This window comes from Mustelus asterias, chromosome 11, assembly GCF_964213995.1.
Source record: "Mustelus asterias chromosome 11, sMusAst1.hap1.1, whole genome shotgun sequence".
NCBI classification, from domain to species: domain Eukaryota; kingdom Metazoa; phylum Chordata; class Chondrichthyes; order Carcharhiniformes; family Triakidae; genus Mustelus; species Mustelus asterias.
In genome coordinates, this window is record NC_135811.1 from 71,773,978 (window position 1) to 71,795,507 (window position 21,530).

The window sequence follows — 21,530 nt, forward strand, 5'->3', positions numbered from 1 at the left end:
CTATAACCTGAGCAACAGCTTTCTATCCATTCAGAAATAGCATGTAAAAGATGGAAATTCTTGAAGTAAACTAAGATTTTTTAAAAGAGAACAGTCCATGCCCTGATCAGTGTTGTCAGGCTTGACAGAGCTTTGCAGAAATGTGCACGTGTCAGTATATACACAACAGCTGTGCTTCCGCCAGCCAGGATGTGCCTTTGTTTGAATCTTCCAGTCCTGCCACCTCACTTGTCTGTCACTCAGTTGATATCTTGCACTGTCATGCCTTCCCATCAAGTCTCGAGTGGCCCAACAGGGGATGGCTGTGCACAGCTGTTACAGCAATCTGCGCCTTTACCGATCAGATGATAGGAGCAGTTGGGGCGGTTTAAGGACTGCACACAGCATGTTCAAAATGTTTTATTAGAAATCAAACTACTGCAGCAAAAATTAGCGTTAACTTTGTAAATATTGGACAGTGTATTTTCTAGGGCATTCTTCAAATACAGCATTTGAGGAAAAAACTACGAAATAACAAAGGGAATATTTGAGTACTAACACAATAGCAGATTGCCTTATTGTGTTGTAAGAGCAAATGACATGGCAGCAATGATGTGAAATAAGAGGATTAAGTAATGATTGGCTGCCCTGCACTCTGAAGCCCAGTTAAGTGTGTTCAGGGTATGATATAATTAATTAATTTGCAATTTTATATAAATGGCACCTAATTTTTGACTTCTCCTGCTTGCCCTGAAACCTGAATGAGTTGCATTTGTTCATATTTACTAATGAACTGGTGGATTAGTCCCCTCTGAGGCACAATTATATTTACTCTGCCATTTCTTTAATGGCCCGCTCTCCCCATAACCTGATTTAGAGTACAATATTTACATAATTAATTGCTGGCTTCCAGAAGCCTGACCCAATCTGCTGGACCACATGCTCAAAAATTAAGTTGCTTCCTTTTCTAAATGATGACAAATTACCATACTCTCTGAAGCAGGAAGGCTAATTATGGACATTTAGCAAGGAGAGGTGAGGAACGGAGGGAGAGAGAGAGAGAGAGACAGAGTGGGCGGAAACGCACATGTGCAATTTGAGAATCCAGCATTCCAGCAGCACCCTTCCCATTTGAACCCAAGGAGCAGAAACACTCCTCCCATTAAAAATTATAAGGCAAGACCCAAGAACATTTTTTAAACAAGAGAACTTTTAAATTATAGTAATCGTATACATATAGAAATAGAAAAAAAACTTTGATAAATTAGGATTCTTTATGTTTGTACTCATTGCCTCAAATTAATCTTTTTTTGTGTTTGGTTCTTCAACACAATAAGAAGCTTTCTCTGATGTTCCTTCAGTACTCTTGGAAGGTCAATAGAGTTTTGTGGCTCGAACGGTTTGGGAAATCCTGCCTTAGAAAATGCAAGTTGCTGCCACTGTGATCACCCTAAACTGTAGAGTCAGATGAATAAATTACCAGACTTTTTGAAGCAGGAAGGCTAATTATGGACATTTGATTGTTGATTGTCTTTGCAAACTGTACAGGCCAAGGAAATCAAAGGGTAAACTGATTGGCACCAAGTGAAAATTCGCCATCTCCAATTTCCCCAATTCTTAACCTTGTCCAGGTTATGTGTGAACAGGAAAGTCAGGCATAATCACACGCACACCACCAATCAAACAAAAAGGATGGGAGGAGCTCAGTAAGCCCTCTAGCCAAGGGAATTAATTGGCGGTTGGAAGAGAGGACCATGCAATGCAAAAAATTGAGATAAATGCTTCCTGCAAGATGCATAACAGTACCACAGCTTAAATAATTCATTTCCATCTGTGGTCCTGTATTCAGTCCATCTCAAGTGCATAAAATGGATTTCATGAAGGCAGGCCTTCACCACATTAGATGTCACCATCACATGATAACATTATCATTTTCTATAGCAGCATTGAGTGCTTAGCTAAATGAGTCCAGAGGAACTTGGTAAGGTAGAGCAAAGGCTACCTGCTAACCATAGAGCAGTCCTATACAGACCAACAGGAACTCAGTCAGATCCACACTCTGTTGAGTTGATTGATCACTATGATAAACGCAAAATATTGCGGATGCTGGAATCTGAAACACAAAAAAATGCTGGAAAATTTCAGCAGTCTGACAGCATCTGTGGAGAGAGAGTAGAGCCAACGTTTCAAGTCTAGATGACCTGACGAAGGGTTGCGTAGACTCGAACCATTGCCTCAATTCTCTCTCCACAGATGCTGTCAGACCTGCTGAGTTTTTGCAGCGTTTTTCTGTTTTTGTGTGGTTGATCACCATATTTGATTTCAATTCTTAAAAGAGGGAGGAGACAATAAGAGAAAGAATTTCCATTCCTAATCACTGTTTGGCTCAGATGTGGAAAGATGATCTGGCTGTAATGACCCAGATAACTTGCTGACACTCACCAACTCCTCTTATGCACAAAAAAAGATGACTTACACACTTAATAACTGCTGGCGTTTTGTGGACTTGGTCTTATTAATGGTTTTAAGTCACGGTTTGGGAGGTGGGGAGGCGTAGGAGGATTGTTTTTTTAAGTAACAGCATCACTGCTAGCATACTGCACTTGAAACATGGGGGCTGGCATGATTTGCTAAAAGATCCTGACAGATAACCCAATCTCTTGCTAAGGTCAGTTCCACATGGAAATGAATGGCCTACTGAGTTGTCAAACTGGTTCTGGAAGAGAATTCACTTACCCATGTTTGCAGCAGGCAACGCTGTAAATTCAGTTCAAGTCTGGGCAGAATTTCCTCTGCTCAACAGTCATCTATGGCAACTATGAAGAGAACAGGCAAAATACTGAATTAAACAAATGGCAATCTTATATTTCAAAATACCAGCAAGTCTGGTTTCCGTTGATTTATAGGAATTCAATTAGTTTAATTAGATTTAATCCCCCAAATATTTAATAAGCTATCTGAAAAAGCAAAGTATATCTGGATTGATGGGATCTTTCTGTGTGCTCTTCTCCAGCACCGACTAACAATAATTTTTGAAATCAAAATTTGGACTGGTCAGTTTCTAGCCAGGTTACGCTATTTTTGCAGTCTGACCAAGTGGTGAGCAACATTAGTTAACTGGCAAACATTAAGTAGCCAAATAGGCTAAGTCCTAACAGTGTGTTAGCAAAACCAACACTTCCATTCTTTGGAATGCTTCCGTTTGTCTGCGGTTACAGTGCCAGCTTCACGTCTTCACAGACTACTGATTAGAAGCAACCTCCTCAACCACAAGACACAGAAAGTTTCACAGCCAGCTGAACCTTTATTAGAAAGCCCAAGGTAGATTGCTGCATTTAACAGTTAATAAAATAAATGTCTCAAAAAAAAAAGAGCAAGTAAATCTATTGCTATCCGGGGTTCCTTAATAGGCCTCTGTGCCCTTGGATAAATTGTATAGGATCCTCAAAGTGGTAATATATTTTGTACAGGGCCAACATATCTGGTTAAATTATCCCCACAGGGGCTCTTTACACATGGAATCCAGGCTCAGTAAGCAAATCTGCATGGGCGGATTTGTACAAAGCTGACCCCCATTAGCTCTTGAATTCACACAGCTTTTCAAGATGATCTTCCAGACAAATGGGGGAGGTGGGGTTTGACTTGTGAGTGCACTGCAGCACAATCAAACTTACACAAACAATCCCTCTCCTCATTATAACAGAGACTGGAACAAAGTGCGTAACACCAAGCAGAATGGAGTGGACAACTGTTTGTAGAAACGTTTCTTCAAAGTAGCCCCAGCATAAATTAACTTCAGAGAGCCTCAACTTTATGATCCACAGAACATTCCACGACACAATGATCTCCAAATACAGCCAGGAACCAACCTACCAGAGCAGCAGCAAATCCAGGGGCGATAGTGACTGAAGACAAAAAGTTCTGAAATTATTTTGTGATGAGGTATTATGTAATCATAGCACTTCTGATCTGTCGTGGAAACAAATCTTCCAGGCCACTTCAAAAGGGTGGAATTATCAGACTTCAAATGGGTAGAGACATTAGTTTTCTTTACTTTCTATTATCAACAAGACAGGGTAGACCAATGGCACTTGTATCAAATTACCAAATTTCTACATTCAATGTAATTAGGGCAGGACTTCCCAAACCACGGGTTGCAATCCAGATGAAATGTTGGGGTTGTGGGCTCTGAGACAGCAATGGTTGCCATGGAATCAGATTGAGTATAACAGCTGCAATGACTCTTTAAATCCTCATATTCTTATGGTAAGCGTAGCCGAACTGACCAATCTTTGAGGCCTGATTCCTGCTCCAAAAGAGCCAGTGAGAAGGCAGGTGCTTTTTATTTTAAATCCCTGCAGTTTACCCAATTTCCCCACACTGATAGCTCTCCACCATCCCCCTACTCTCTCTCAGCTCTACCTCTCCACTTGGCTCACACTCTGGAGTCATGACAATTTCCAAACCTCAAAATGGGGTCAGAGCAGAAAAAAGATTGGGAAGTGTGTAATACAGGATGGCATCCATACTAACAACAGCACATGACTTTGCTGGATTATGTACACATGAAGCAGAGCAAAAGACTCCAGCAGGGCTTTGCAACGATTTTCCAATGTGACCCCATTTTAACTCACCACCACTTTCTCAAGGGCAATTACGGATAAGCAACAAATGCTGGCCTTGCCGGCAATGCCCACATCCCATGAAAGAATTTTTTTTTTTTAAATCCTTGAAAATTATCACCCAGGACAAACAGCAAAACAAAACTGCAAAGTAACATTCATTATATAATCATTAAAGTTCACCTATCATAAATACATCATAAACTTACGAAAGTTTGTGTTTTTAAAGTACTTTGCAAACATTTTATTTTGTGTACTCATGAAGGTTTCAGCCAAGGTCTCCATATTCTCCAGCAACAACAAATTCAATGGAGCCCCTCTCCCTCCATCCTGCCACACACATTGTGATCAACCCCTATCCCCCACTTTATAATCCCCCCATTCACTCAGCAGCCTCACTTCCCATATTCCTCTCCCTCTTACTCAGCAGCCTTTCTTCCCAATGCCCTTCCCCTCCATTTACTCTCTCAACAGACCCTCCTTCACTCAGCAGCTCCTCTCCCCAATCCCCCTCCTCAACTCATTCAGCAGATCCAACTTCACCCTCGGTCACCCACCTGCCAAGCCTCATGACTCCAACAATTGGTCATAACAGAGGGCACCCTTCCTGCGGGATGCATGGCAGCAGCTGGTTCTGGGTACACCCAAGGACAAGTAGCAGTTCCCCAGTCTTGTTGCTAGTGGAAACCCTCTCCTCCCAGCTTTGACCGCACTGGAGGCAGTGATGGTCATGGAGAGGTGGTGATCAGAAAGAAATTAAAAGGGCGGGATTCCATTATCCAAAAATCAGAATTCTGACAGTGCCTGGAGGCTTAAGTACTGTCCAACCAAGACATGCGGACTCGGTACTTGGTACGCCTACTACCAGACATCAGGCCTCTTATACAAGCCAAACTCTCATATATCAGACCAAAGTAAGTGCTTACTTCCTCTTATTGGTGATTTATTGATGACAATAACCAACTTAAAACCTCACTATGAGGAAAAGGAGGGAAAAAAATTATTTCTGCATAGGGTCATTAAAGCTTTGCCTTAGAGCTTGGTTGAGGTATAATTCACTGCATCTTTTAAGCAAAACCCGTAAAAATATTTGAAACAGAGAAAGATAGAGTATGCATAAGGTGACAAGATTAATTCTGGATTGCATTTCTGGTAAAGAACTAATGCAGACACGAGGGCCAAACGGTTTCCTCAGCTGAAATTTTTCTTGATTCGATAAATCCCCTGGGCCTCATCAAATGCCTCCTCAGAGCTTGTGGGAGGCTAGTGATGAAATTGCAGAGACCCTTGCAGAGATATCTGCTTCATCTCTTTTCATTGGCGAAGTTCCAGAAGACTGGAGGTTGGCTAATGATGTTCCGTTGTTCAATAAGGATAGCAAAGACAAGCCAGGGAATTACAGGCTGGTGAGCTTGACATCAGTGGTGGGTAAGTTACTGGAGGGGATTCTGAGGGACAGGATCTACCAACATTTGAATAGTCAAGGTCTGATTAGGGATAGTCAGCACAGCTTTGTGAGTGGGAAGTTATGTCTGACGAATCTTTTAGAGTTTTCGAAGAGGTAACCAAGAGGATGGATGAGGGTAGGGAAGTAGATGTTGTTTAAATGGACTTTAGCAAGGCCTTTGACAAGGTCCCCCATAGCAGGCTAGTCTGGAAGATTAGGTCGCATAGGATCCAGGGAGAGTTAGCTAATTGGATTCAAAATTGGCTTCAAAATTGGCTTGAGGGCAGGAAGCAGAAGGTGCTGGTCGGTGGCTGTTTCTCGGACTGGAGGTCTGTGACTAATGCTGTGCCTCAGGGTGGATGTTGGGATCCTTGTTATTCGTTATTTATATAAATGATATGGATGTGAATGTACAAGGCATGGCTGGTAAGTTTGCGGATGATACTAAATTAGGAGGTATTGTGTTGATAGCGAAGGTGGTTATCAAAAATTACAGGGGGATCTTGATCAATTAGGGAAGTGGGCCGAGGATTGGCAAATAGATTTCAATACAAACAAGTGTGAGGTGTTGCATTTGGGAAAGTCAAACCAGGGTAAGACTTATACAGTGAATGGTAGGGCTCTGGGGAGTGTTAAGGAACAGAGGGACCTCGGAGTACAAGAACATAGTTTGTTGAAAGCGGCATCGCAGGTAGACGGGGTGGTGAAGAAGGTGTTTAGCACACTGACCTTCATCAATCAGGGCATTGAGTACAGGAGTTGGGACACTATGTTACAGTTGCATAAGTCATTGGTGAGGCTGCACTTGGAATATTGTGTACAGTTTGGTCACCCTGTTATGGGAAAGACATTGATAAACAGGAAAGAGTGCAAAGAAGATGTATGAGGATGCTGCCAGGACTACTGGGCCTGAGTTTATAGGGAGAGGTTGGCCAGGCTAGGGCATCACGGTGGTACTAATTATTTGTCTTTGATCAATAACCATTCATTAGAAAGAGAGCAGAGTTTGGGTTGGGTTGAGCTGAGGCAGAATCTTTCAATTACAGTTAGAAAGTGAGTTGAATGGACCATGCCCGATTTCTCATGTTTATCACTTAAAAATGTGTCATGTATTGATTTAAATTTTGTGACAGGAAATACTACAAGGAACAGTTGGGATGGTAAAAAAAAAGATTATGCAAACAGCTACTTAAATTATCTGAAATAGCTGGCACCTTTAATGCATTATAAGCAGTTCCTTTGTATCTGACACCTTTGGAAAAGCAAACAGCCAGCACTTTGTGTCTGATAATGGCGATTACCCAGGATAAATAGGGTCAGTGGACACTAAACCCAAAAAAGAACATCTTGCATTTTTGATGCTTTTCACATTCTCTGGAGAACTCTGAACACTTTACTGTCAATAGCTTAATTTTGAAGTGCAGCCAATATTGTTACACAGGCCTAGGTGCATGTTCATGGGGAGACAGTGAAGTCATGGTAATGTCACTGGACTACTTTTCCAGAAGCTCAGATTAAAGGTTTGGGGAAAATGGGTTCAAATCTCACCATGACAGCTGGTCCAATTAAAATCAATAAATCTGGAAATTAAAATCAGTCTCAGCAATGGTGGTCATGAAACTGTCATTAATTGTTGTTCATTAACGTCCTTCAGGGAAGGAAATCTGTCATCCATACCTGGTCTGGCCTACATATGCCTCCAGATCCACAGCAATGTGGTTGACTCTTAACTCTGAAATGGCTTAACTCAGTTCAAGGGCAATGGGGGATGGGCAAGAAATGCAGACTTTGCTGCAATGGCACATTGCATGAAAGAACATAAAAGAAAATTCCCCAAACAGGACATGAATGACCATTTGGTTATGGGCTGAATGCTGGCAAAGAAACCCGTAGAACTCCTTATTCATCTTCAAATAGTGCCATGGGACATTTTACACTACTGAAGCAAATGGATGGAATCTTAGTTTAACATCTCATCCAAAGCACAACCTCCTGACAACAGAGCAGTGAGTCTAACTAGCTTTTTGATAGAGTGAGAGTATGTATGTTGAAGAGAAGAGATAATCACATTTGAGCGATGGTCTTATTTCATCATCCTAAACATGTATCGTCTGTGACCACCAACAATATACAAATTAAACAGCTTCTTTAGGCATGACCCAACTTTGAATTCTTCATCAAGTTTATGATGTATAGTCAACCAGCTGTTAGTTCCAGCTGAAATGGGCACTTTCAAAATGCCTTTAACTCAATATCAAAATTGGATATAGGGAGAGAAAGCCTAAAGTGGTGTAGATGGTTCAAGCTCATTACGCTTTGCTATTCTTGTAGTGACAAGTATTGTAAAGCCAGGTTGCTGCTTTGCAACAAGAGGCCATTCAGTCCATTCTGTTGGATCTTTGAATGAGTTACCCAATTAGTCCCACTCTTCTGTTCCTCCTCCATAGCTACGTAAACATTTTCTTTTCAAGTATATACCTGCATCTAATTTCCTTTTGAAAGTTATTATTGAATCTGCTCCATGTTACTGTAGTTAGCATTCTGGCTGGCCACCCACCCTGAAACTTTCATCCTGATCCCCATCGCTAACATGTACATTGTTGGACAGGACCCGAGATGCAAGGCCTCCTTCTCCATTTTTCCTATGGCCCCACTACCCTGCTGCCTAACAAATCGCACACCTCCCTTCCTGCAGCTCTGCTCTTCTGTTTGACTTTATGCTGAAGAAAGCTATCCAGAAATTTCTTTTCAGCAGTGCATTCTGAATTATCATAACTTGCTGCAGAAAAAATAACTTCCCAACTCCCCTCTGGTTTTTTTTGCCAATCTGTGTACCCTGATTACCAACCCAACTGCCAGAGGGAAGTTTTGGACCCTATCAAAACACCATATTATTTTGAACAGCTTTGTTAAATGTCCCTTTAACTTTGTGTTCTAAAAGGATAACAATTCCAGTTTCTCAAAGTCCCTCCATATAATTGAAATCCCTCATTATTCGCACAGTTCATTTGAATTAAATCCAGATTCTGTGCCTCCATAGAATGTTCACAGCCTATCTGACAGTGAGAAAACACGCTGTGCGAGACAGGTAGGGTGCATTCCATCTCATTTTCTCCCTCAGCTATTCTGACCCCTGCCCTCTGTTGGGGACAGTATTTTCCACTGAAGGTTCAGGTTGAAAACAGTTCAAATTCATGGCAGGTGCATCAAAAGACAAGCATGTCAAGCAAAGAGTTAAACTAACCACTAACAACACCCCCTACACACTTTGTTACTGACAAATTGCACAGCAGATATTTATATTTCCATTGGTGTCAAAGTTTGAAGCCCACTAATTATTTGTCTTTGATCAATAGTCATTCATTAGAAAGAGAACAGAGTTTGATGCACATTCATCAACCTAAAACGATAACTCTGTTTCTCAGACTTCTGAGTATTTTCAGCGTTTCCTGTTTTTAGCTAAGATTTCCAGCACCTACAGTATGTTGCTTTAGTTTTAAAATATTTTTATTTTCATCCGTGGTACTATTCTAGTAAAATACCACTCTAATAATTAACAAACTGAACCACGGCTTTTAATTTTTTTTCTCTGTTTCTGTGCTCTAAATAACACACATGTAGTTTATATATCTTCCTTACATGGTCCAGTTTTGCTACAGGAATATTAAACAGGTCTGATACAAGAGCTATCATTATGGAGTGCTTCAGAGGGATAGAGGCAGCATGGATCAGGATCGATGGCTACTCACAAGGCTACAGAACTGAAGGTATTCTTCTAAACCATCAACAAATCCCTACAGTACAGGAGGAGGACATTCAGCCCATCGAGCCTGCACTGACAACCAGCCCACCCAGACCCTATCTAACCCCGTAACCCCACATATTTATCCTGTTAAATCCCCCTGACACTAAGGGGTAATCTTCGCATGGTCAATCCACCTGACCTGCACATTTTTGCAGTGCTGGCTTTTCAGAAATAATGTTTAGGTTTAAAGTAAAGTAAAGGATAAATCAATCATGTTCATAAAAAATGAGGTCTCTTGTTTTGCCCCGGGGGGGCGGGGGGGCGGGGGGGGGGGGGTGTGTGTGTGTGTGTGTGTGTGTGTGTGTGTGTGTGTGTGTGGTGGTAGGATACAGATCTTGGTCGAGAATGGTATGATGATGACACCATACTAAAAGAAAAACATACTTCAGCGAAGCGCAAGAATTGGCTTTATTGCCACTGTAGCAATGCTGATGAGCGGAGAGTCCTGAATGCAGGGAGTACCTTCGTGCTAATGCAACATCAAAATGTTTAATCAAAATAAAGCCAACAGAAATCTGGTGGATCATAGGTCACTAGAATAAATGGAATGCAGTATGACTTTTGTAAAAAAAAAATCAAATTTAATATCTGTGGTTAACATGAAAACTAACAAGGAGTCATTCTGTCTCTGTGGGCTCATCTCGGATTCTCCTTCATATTATAGCAGGGTGTGTGAAGCAAATGAGGGAATGTGTGCAACTGAAGTTTTGCTGCATTCTCAGGTAAATTTGCTGCCTGGGGTGGCAAAAGGCTTTGAGACCCAGAGGTCCCAAGCCAGCCTATGCGAGTTAGTTGATCAGAGCCAAAGTATGAGATACTCGACAATAGACCACAAGTGCCCAAGGTTAAGGAGGGAAGAAAGAAATCAGCCATAGTTTGCACTTCTAATCACTGTTTGGAATTCCTGTTGGAAAGTGCATGTGACTAGGACAGGATTTTTTTTGTCAGAATGTGAGGGACACTTGCAAGGTTGCATTTAAAGCCCACTGCCTGACATGTGGTAGCTCTATTTATAACAGAGCGGTTTGCTGGACCACTTCCAAGGACATTAAGAGGAATCTGCATTGTGTGATCCGAGTCACAGGTAGGTTGAACCAGGTACGGGTGGGAGAAACCCTTCCCTTAAACCTCTAAGATTTAAAATCAATTGTGTTTTCACTACAATCCAAAAGTTTCAAAATCATTTTTTTCTGATGTAAGCTCATGAATGACCAGATTGATCATAGAAATCATAGGAACCCTACAGTACAGAAAGATGCCATTCGGCCCATCGAGTCTGCACCGACCACAATCCCACCCAGGCCTTACCCCCATATCCCTACATATTTACCCACTAATCCCTCTAACCTACGCATCTCAGGACACTAAGGGCAATTTTTAGCATGGCCAATCAACCTAACCCGCACATCTTTGGACTGTGGGAGGAAACCGGAGCACCCGGAGGAAACCCACGCAGACACGAGGAGAATGTGCAAACTCCACACAGACAGTGACCCAAGCCGAGAATCGAACCCAGGTCCCTGGAGCTGTGAAGCAGCAGTGCTAACCACTGTGCTACCGTGCCGCCTATAACCTGTCTCCTCTGGCTTTTCATTACATGGTTTGTTAAGAAGCTATGCATTTTTTGGGGTATCTGCCTGGAATAAATCCAGATCTGTCCATTAATAGATTTCTTATTAAATGATTGCACTTTGGTTTTGTAAATTGTCATTGAAGTTTAAGGCTGTAGATTGCTCGTTCTGTATCTTTTGGTGTAACCCGTAGTAAAATAGTGTGTGCTGACACCTTGCTCTGAGTCCACACACAATCATTGAGGGTTAGGTGAAATACCAGAAAGCAATTAACAACCTAGCAAGAATTAAAGGCTTCAAAAGGGTGAAGGGACAAGACTGGAGTGGGTGAAAACAGGTTTGAGGCCATGACCTGTACAAATGAGGTTGTAATGTGTGCTTTAAAACATTGATCTATTAATGGACAGATCTGGATTTATTCCAGGCAGATACACCAAAAAATGCGTAGCTTCTTAACAAACCATGTAATGAAAAGCCAGAGACAGGTTATAGGTGGGACTGTACAGAATGTATCAGGAGACTGGCCCTTCCTTTCTAACAAAGTTCCACCAAATCTGAAGTAAATATTGTGTGCGCCTGACTGCAATTTGTATGACAACAGGTTCATAACGAACCATTGGCTACAATCAGAAAATTGTTCAAACTTCCAGAGACTCATTACGAGCAGGGAATGCACAATCCTGTGTGCTCTGTAAGATTTCCAAGGGCAAAAGGACTCCAGATCAGCTCTGGTCCGGGTGAAATTGCAGCCTCACTGCCCAAGTCAAAGGAACAACTTTATCATGAAAAGCATAAAACAACTTATCGAATTTGATGAAGGCCCATGGAGGTAAACTTCTGATGTTTTCATAAAATCTTATTAGTAAAAACATAGTGCATGTGCTAAGTACATGGGTTCAAATCCCACCACATACTGTGTGTTTCTTTTTATTATTTGGAGAAAATTGAGTAAAATTCTCTTGCAATAGTGACTATAATTCAAAGTACTTCTTTGGCTGCAGAACACTTCTGGACATTCTGAGGTTGTCAAAGGTGCTATGGAAATGTAAGTCTCTTATTTTTTTGAGATTTTATTTCCCCTTTAGTGGCCTTGACATGCCCACAGCATAGTTGTCATGGTGAATTCACAGCCGAATACACAACAAGAAACCTCCAACGCTTGCAGACAGGAGGGTCAAGCTTAGGTAGTCATGCACAACATTGCTTCAAATTGCATCCTCTGCTCTGACAAGCTACCGTGCTAACTTGATCTTCACTCAGGACAATTCGGAGCATCCCTTCTCTATCTGTCGGTATTCTTGGAACAGCCACAATTGTCAGGATGCTAGCAGTCTGCTTCTGTTAATACTGAGATCAGATGGCAGCCAGCATGTTAGATATTAACCACATTAATCACTTGGGTCACAGTTTGTATGGGTCTTTAACTTCCCTCCACCCATCCAAAGGCATATGCACAGTCAGTTCCTGGTTGGATGCAAACCAAATACCTCAAATGCTTCTCTGGAATGTTAGCAAATAAGTGTCTGTCCCAAGCATGAATGGGTTACAGGCTTCCACACTATAAAAAATGCAAGCAGACTTACAAAGACACACAGACAAAGCAACATTCCTTCGTTGAATGAAGTCGGTGCAGGTTGGTAAATAGGGAGAGATGGGGGCAAAGTGGTAATGTCACTGGACAAGTAATCTAGAGCCCCAAGCTAATGTTCTGGGAACATGGGTTCAAATCCCACCACAGCAGCTGGTGGAATTTAAATTCAATTAATAAATCTGGAATTAAAAGCCAGTCTCAGTAATGGTGACCATGAAACTATCATCGATTGTTGTAAAAACCCATTTAGTTCATTAATGCCCTTTAGGGAAGGAAGTCTGCCATCCTTACCTGGTCTGGCCTCCATGTGATTTCAGACCCACAGCTATGTGGTTGACTCTTAACCGCCTTCTGAAGTGGCCTAGCAAGCCACTCAGTTCAGGGCAATGAGGGATGGGCAACAAATGCTGACTCTGCCAGCAATGCCCACATCCCATGAAAGAATAGAAAAAATGTTTTTTTTGCTTTAGGCATGTATTAAAGCCAAAACTGAACTGTGTATTTTCATACTGGTGTTTTCAAGTCAGGTTTGCTATCTTTATAAAACAACAGGTACTTCAGTGGTTTCTAGTTTAATTTGTTTAACCTGGCTTTATGTCCAACTGGCCCCAGTTCCTGACTCCTTCTGCTGCTCCATTCTAATGATCCAACAATTCACAGGAGTACAAAATTTAATGTACAATACTTTCAAAGTCCACAATCCTTCCCAAAGAATTTTATAATCAGCCATGATCAAAATGAATGGTTGAGCAGGCTCGAAGTGCTGAATGGCATACTCCTACTTTCTATGTTTCTATAATCATCAATACACATTTTCATACAAGAGTGGCTGGGTTATAATTGGAAGTTAGAACGGTTATTGATTTGTCATGGCACTAGAAAGCTTAGACAGCAAAAGAATCCCTGAAGTAAGATAATGCAGGAAACAAGGCCCGAGAATCAGTGCAGGGAAAGGGAAACAGATGTGCTGGGATTCAAAATGCCCATGCCTTCTCTGCCTCATCCACTCTCCATATTCTGACTTGTGTATTTTACGGCACTCTGATAATACATCACAAACCTTTGCAGTCTCCACAGCATCTTTTCTGGCCTGGTTTCTGGGTAAGTCTTTGATAACAAATAATCAGAAAATCAGGAGGTCGGTCACCAGTGGAGTGCCCTAGGGATCTGTTCTGGGACCCTTACTCTTTGCGATTTTTATAAATGACCTGGATGGGGAAGTGGAGGGATGGATTGGTAAGTTTGCTGATGACACAAAGGTTGGAGGTGTTGTGGATAGTGTGGAGGGATGTCAGAAGTTGCAGCGAGACATTGATAGGATGCAAGACTGGGCGGCGAAGTGGCAGATGGAGTTCAACCCAGATAAGTGTGAGGTGGTTCATTTTGGCAGGTCAAATAGGATGGCGGAATATAATATTAATGGTAGGACTCTTGGCAGAGTGGAAGATCAGAAGGATCTTGGGGGGTCCGAGTTCATAGGACGCTCAAAGCAGCTGTGCAGGTTGAGGCTGTGGTTAAGAAGGCGTATGGTGTACTAGCCTTCATCAATTGAGGAATTGAGTTTAGGATTCGTGAGATAATGTTGCAGCTATATAAGACCTGGTCAGACCACACTTGGAGTACTGTGCTCAGTTCTGGTCGCCTCATTACAGGAAGGATGTGGAAGCCATAGAAAGGGTGCAAAGGAGATTTACAAGGATGTTGCCTGGGTTGGGGAGCATGCCTTATGAGGATAGGTTGAGTGAGCTCAGCCTTTTCTCCTTGGAGAGACGAAGGATGAGGGGTGACCTGATAGAGGTGTATAAGATGTTGAGAGGTACTGATCGAGTGGACAGTCAGAGGCTTTTTCCTAGGGCTGAAATGGTTGCCACAAGAGGACACAGGTTTAAGTGCTGGGGAGTAGGTACAGAGGAGATGTCAGGGGTACGTTTTTCACTCAGTGTGTGGAATGGGCTGCCAGCAACGGTGGTGGAGGCAGATTCGATCGGGTCTTTTAAGAGACTTTTAGATAAGTACATGGAACTTAGTAAGATAGAGGGTTATAGGTAAGCCTAGTAATCGCCAAGGTAGGGACATGTTCGGCACAACTTTGTGGGCTGAAGGGCCTGTATTGTGCTGTAGTTTTTCTATGGTCTAAAACCTATTGGCAAATTGCTTCAGCTACTGGACCTAACAATTACCTCCAAAGAACCTCTCTCACATCTTCAGCATCAGAAAGGACTTCATTCCAGCCCTTATACGTGCCAATAATTTAATATAAACATTTCCCATAAATATACTTAACCAATTATTTTAAGGAAGAACAGTCAATGGTCACAAACTTTGTGCTATTATTTTATAATTACCTGTTGCATGAGATTTTCTTAATGTGGTCTTTAAATTACAGAGATGAAATTGGCCTAATCCAATTTCTGAAGGTTTCAACCCACTCTACTTGGTTCAACTCAACTTGGTGAAGGGTTTGAACTTATTACACACCCTGGGTTTCCTAGCTTTTAGCAACAGTCAGCCACATGCAAAAGTAATCACCATACATGTACGTAATTGAGAAATCTAGGATGTACATCGTATACTTTAGTTTGAACGTAGAGATTCCCCTGATGTTACTCACCATTACAATTCCCACTGCAACATCTACCAGATAAAGGCAACATAGTACGTATGCTGGAATCTGAAACAAAAACAGAAAATGCTGGAGAAACTTGGCATGTCTGACAGGGCTGAAGGGTCATCCAGACTTGAAACGTTGGCTCTATTCTCTCTCCACAGATGCTGTCAGACCTGCTGAATTTCTCTAGCATTTTCTGTTTTTGCAACATATACCAGCAATAATTCATGTGTTATCCTTCTACCCTGCCTTGCTGTGTTGCTCCAACAAAGCTCAATGCAAGTTTGAAGATTTGCATTTCATCTTTTTTCTGGTGACTTTGCAACCTTCTGTTCCAAACAATGACGTTAGCATTTTCAAAACTTAGCCATTTCTCAAAGAAATGGGATGCTGGAGATGCTCAGTGGGTCCAGTAAACAACTGGGGGTGGGGTGACAGGTCACCATTTTAGGCATAAACATTCATTTGGATTTATATAGTATTTTAATGCAGTAAAACATCCCAAGTCTCTTCATACGAGCATTATAAAAACAATATTTAACAGCAGAAACTATGGAACTAGCTCACAATCAACGGTCACCAACAGTATGATCTACAGCAGCAACCGTTGATATAAACGTGCAGTTTCAGAGGCAGTTGTGATGCTGGCATAGATGATCCTGGAAGACTTATCACCCATTTCCATGTCAAAGATCTGTGCCCCATTCCAAGGCAGCAAAGGGTTCATTGGGTTCAGAGTGGTCAGGTGCAGCACAGCCATAGGAGGCTGCAATTCAGCCAACCATCTCTCAGAGAAGAATCCAAAACTAATTACATAACACTGATCCCTTTCTATCGTTCACAGCCTTTTAATCTTTTCCTGCTTTAAATAAATATTTACACACTTTTCCCTTAAAAGACACAATGGTGTCTTCACAGCTGACTTCTTATCAGATGTGCACACACACTTTACAGCAGGGTTTACTGAACCATAATCAAAACAGGGATCTTGGTTGTTTCTTCCCTTCCCTAAGCCAGGCACATTTCAATGTTTGCATCATTGCCCTGGCTAAACTAAGTCTGTCATCTAAAATGTTAATCCAGTCTGTAACCAACTCCAATAAATCTATCATTCTGCAAATAAGTCACCGTAACTCCTTGATTAGACTCTAGTTTATAATGCATTTTCCGGGATATATACAATATCCAAACACCTTAGTGCCAACTAATTGACCATGTGGTTTCATTATTCTGTGTTGTTCATGCAAGCAAAGCAAGTTTTTATTTTAAACATGCGAGAACTATCCGATAAACCAATTCCATCGAACGGTCTCAGTAAACACAGCATGGGCCGCAAGGCTACTGGAAGGGAAACCAGGAAAAAGCCAACACAATTCCCAATGAGGTCCTTGAAATTCCAGAAGATTAAACCGGAGACTGTGTTTTTCTCCATAATTAAGCGAATGCAACCACACGCTGCACTCAATTTCATTAATGTTGTAGTAGAGAGGAAAACAGTAATTTTCAATGTTTCATTAAAGGAGAAATTTTGGGCCTCTGATCACAGTGGAGCTTCAAATAGATAGGATGGGGAGAGAGAATGGCATTTGCCAAATGTCAATCTAAGAACACAGGAACTAGGAGCAAGCCTGCTCTGCCATTCTATATGATCATGGATGATCTTGGGCTTCAACTTCACTTTCTTGACTGATCCCCATATCCCTCAAGTCCCTGAGAGATGAAAATTCTGTCTCTCCCAGCCTTTAATATATTCAATGATGACACATCCACAACCCTCTGAGGCAGAGAATTCCAAAGATTCACAAGCCTATAAAGTGAAGACAATTATCCTCATCTCAGTCACTGGGTTCTAGAGTCTCCAATCAGAGGAAACAATATCTCAGTATCTACCCTGTCAGGCCACTTCCTAATCTTGTACATTTCAATGAGATTACCTTTTACTCTTCTAAACTCCAGGGAACACTGGACAACCCTGTCATCCCAGGGGTCAATCTAGTGAACTGCATCCAATGTAAGTATGCCCTTCCTTAAATATGGAGATAAAAACTGAACAAGTATTCCAGCTATGGTCTGGCCAAAGCCCCATACAATATCAGCAAGGTTTCTTTACTTTGTACTACAATTCCCTTGGAATGAAGGCTCGGACATACTCTCTTCATCGGGAAAAAGATACAAAAGTCTGAAGTCATGTACCAACCGACTCAAGAACAGTTTCTTCCCTGCTGTCATCAGCCTTTTGAATGGACCTACCATATATTAGACTGATCTTTCTCTGTACCCTAGCTATGAATGTAACACAATATTCTGCATCCTCTCCTTTCCTTCTCCCCATGCTCTATGAATGGTATGGTTTGTCTGTATAGCGCAAGAAACAATACTTTTCACTGCATCCCAATACATGTGACAACAATAAATCAAATCAACATTCCATCTGCCTTTCTAATTGCTCCTTGTAAGAGCACAAAATCTCTCTGAACATCAACATTTATAAGTTTCATGTCTTTTAAAAATATTCTGCTTTTCTATTCTTATGACCAAAATGAATAACTTTACACTTCTCCACACTTTGCTCCTTCGGCTGCTTTGCTGCGCACTCATGTTAACCTGTTTCTATCTCTTTGTATCCTCCTCACAGCTCATATTCCAATCTAGCTTTGTATCATCAGTAAACTTGGATGCATTTGTCTGTCTCTTCATCTAAAGTCATTAATAAAAACTGTAAATAGCTGAGGCCCCAGCACTGATCCTCGTAGCACTCTAGTCATCATTTATCAAACTGAAAATGCCCATTTATTCTTATTCTGTTTCTGTTCGTAAACCGATCCTTTATCCAGCTAAAATATCACCCTTTGCGTATTAACCTTTTGTGTGACACCTTACTGAGCATCTTTTGGAAATCCAAGTACATGACATCTACTGTTTTTTCTTCATCTATCTTAATAGTTACATGCTCAAATAACTGTAATAAATTTGTCCAACAGGATTTCCCTTTCACAAAACCATGTTGACTTGTACGAATCATACAATGCTTTTCAATGTTAAGACTCCTTTAATAATAGATCCCAGCATTTTCCTGATGACTGGTGTCAGGCTAACTAGCTTGTAGTTCCCTATTTTTCCTCATCTATTTTAAAACCCTACAATGTAGGACATAAGGACGTGGGTTGGATTTTAACCTCCTGGGATTCTCAAAGACTTTTTCTCTGCTGATATTAATTACCTTCATTTTCTTACTAATAACCACTAGGTTATCCTCTATTCGTGATCCATAACCGTTGTCTTCTAATGTGAAGACAGATGCAAAATGCTGTTTAATGTCTCTGCCATCTCCTCATAACCTTTCCTGTCTCTACTTTTAAGTGACCAATGTTTACTTTAGCCACTCTCATTCATTTTAAATGCTTGTAAAAACTCTTTCAATGTTTTCATATTTCTGGCTAGTTTACTCTCATTCTATTTTTTCCATTTTTATTGACTTTTTGGTGGCCCTTTGCTGGTTTGTAAAACACCCCCAATCTTCAGGATGACAATGTGGGTCATTCTCTAGTTCTGCTCTAGTGCTGTTGGGCAAAATGGTACAGAAGGAACCCAAAAATAGAGTGGGGTAGGTCGGAAATGCCAATGGTGACTGACTGGTAATTCAAAGCCATTATTCTCGGTATGCACAGAATCCATTACCACAGCCTGGTGCCGATTTCTCTCTCTTCCTCCATTTTCTCCGACATCTCTCCGCTCTGTTGCTCAATATGAACACATTCCTGCTCCATATTTACTCCTCCTCACCGCTGGCTGTTTTCAGATTCCATAACTTTAAAGTATGTTTCTCCTTTTTTTTGCTGAGCCGCTCACAATTCCAAATGCCAACCACCATTAGTGCTGATGTCCTCCTCCTCCTCTCAGGTACAATTCTCCCTTCCTCAATGTTTTGCCACTCCTGTCATTGCTTTCAGCTCTTCCAGACAGCTCAACACACCTGATAAATGCCAAAAACTTTAAAACTTCTCCATCACTGTGATTCCTCTCTCCGAAACACCAAACATCAGACCATCACAAACCTTACCACTTCCAAGTCCTTCAGCCACAAACCATCCAATGCTTTATTATTTCTCCCTCCTACTTTAGTGGTCGCACACATTCCCAATTGTGCTAGCCGACCCAATTACATCCCAGTGCTTGCGGACCGCAGACCCTCCCCACAACCATTTTCTATTTTCACCTGGACCCACTAACCTGGTATTTGCTACCAAATAAACCTGTTGGACTTTAACCTGTTGTTGTTAAAACTCCCACTAACCAAAACAGGATGCACTTCTGTTTCACTAAAAGGGTCATTATCAGACCTCCCCTGCCCATCCTTTGCTTGTTGTTACCTCACCCGTTTAAGAGGACTGCCTATCTAACACTGGCTCTGCATGCTTGCCTTCGTAAATCAACTCTCACTCTACACCAGCATGGCGTTCCTAGATTAACATATAGTCTAATTCTACACTGGTCCTGATATATCACAGCATATTCAGCACTACCTCCATCATTCCATCTCTCTATTTCTCCAATGACTGGTCAGCTGCATCAGGATATGACAGTGTTCTATACCTACTTTGTATATTGGTGTTGGATATTCTACATTATTTCAGAATATGTACATCATCATCCTACACTGTCCCTCCATATTTAAAATAGTACAGCTTGGAAAATTCTGCATTGCTTCTGTAAAACTGCATTGGAATAACTTGTTTTCTCGTTACCCTCTCCCAAGATTACATGACTGGGCTAGAAGGTAGATTGATGTTCCAGCTGCCCTTTTCCTGCCTTCTTCCTTATGCATTCAGGCAAGTTGTGTCAAATTCTGTCATGATTTTGCATATGCATAGTAATAATGTTTTGAGATATCCTACATAAGCTTTCCATATCTGCATTATAATATCTCAACATATGGATTGGTACTGTATATCACTGTACTTGATGCCAGCTGTCACTGGATAAAAGGAAAGCACCAGATGTTTTGCACAGTCACGCTTGAACATAATATACTTTATACTTATATTTGGATATTCTGCATCAATTTAGTACACTTACATTTGCATATCCCGAGATATTTTGCACTAGATTGGTGCATCTAAATTTGCAGATCCAGCAGATTCTGCATCAACTGTGTAAACTGCATTTTTAATGCTCCTATCAACTCTGTAATAGTTCAGCACACATACATTATACAGATGCATTAGTAAACCCCAGGGTATTCGGTACCAGTATTGACATGTCCCGCAGTGTTGTGCACCAGCTGAGTATACCTGCATTTGTGCGGGGTGGTCAGTTTGTCCCGGTGGATTCCGGCCTGCCTCTCCAGCCCCGGGCTCTGGGCCGCTGTCTGGCTGCTCCCACTCTCCGCCCCGCTTTGTCCCGGGGCTCTGGGCCCCGCGCCCCCTCACTCACTCCCTGCACGATTCAGCCCTGGCGCCGTGCAGCTCCCAGCGCCTCCATGGCAGTTATGAGTCGGAGGCCGGGGGGGGCCCCAAGCCCCCAGATGTGCGCGGACAGGCTGCAGTGGGCCGCACGGCGAGCTCTCTTCCGGACCAACAACAACTCCCCCTCCCCCCACCCCCCCCTTAAACAAGCACACTGCCGCCGGCCCTCTCCAGCCGCCAAACCAGCCAGCACTGCGCACGCGCGCGGCAACCACCGCGCCGACAGCCGGCAACCGCGTCCCCCGGTGCGCCTGCGCACAGCCGGGCCCGGCCCCGCCGTCTCTGCTGCGCACGCAGCCCCGCGCAGGCAGCCGGCGACCCGCTCCTTGATGCGCCTGCGTAACACCGAGCCCAACCGGTCGGCTCCGCTGCGTGCGCACAACTGGCGTCTTCCGCGAGCGCATGCGCGGGGCGAGGTTGGCGGTCGGCGCATGTGCAGCGT

At 42.3% G+C, this 21,530-nt stretch overlaps 1 protein-coding gene across 1 annotated transcript in view; it reads right to left on the reverse strand.

Annotated features, from left to right (window-relative positions):
• Positions 1 to 21,235, reverse strand: part of map3k3 (mitogen-activated protein kinase kinase kinase 3) — a 132,235-nt gene extending 111,000 nt beyond the window's left edge. The window contains exons 1-2 of the mRNA XM_078223730.1: positions 20,915 to 21,235; positions 2,716 to 2,795 (exon numbers count right to left, since the gene is read on the reverse strand). Of these exons, the coding sequence (XP_078079856.1) occupies positions 2,716 to 2,719 (4 nt within the window). The 5' untranslated portion in view covers positions 2,720 to 2,795; positions 20,915 to 21,235. The remainder of the gene's footprint in view (positions 1 to 2,715; positions 2,796 to 20,914) is intronic.
• Positions 21,236 to 21,530: the final 295 nt, after the last annotated feature.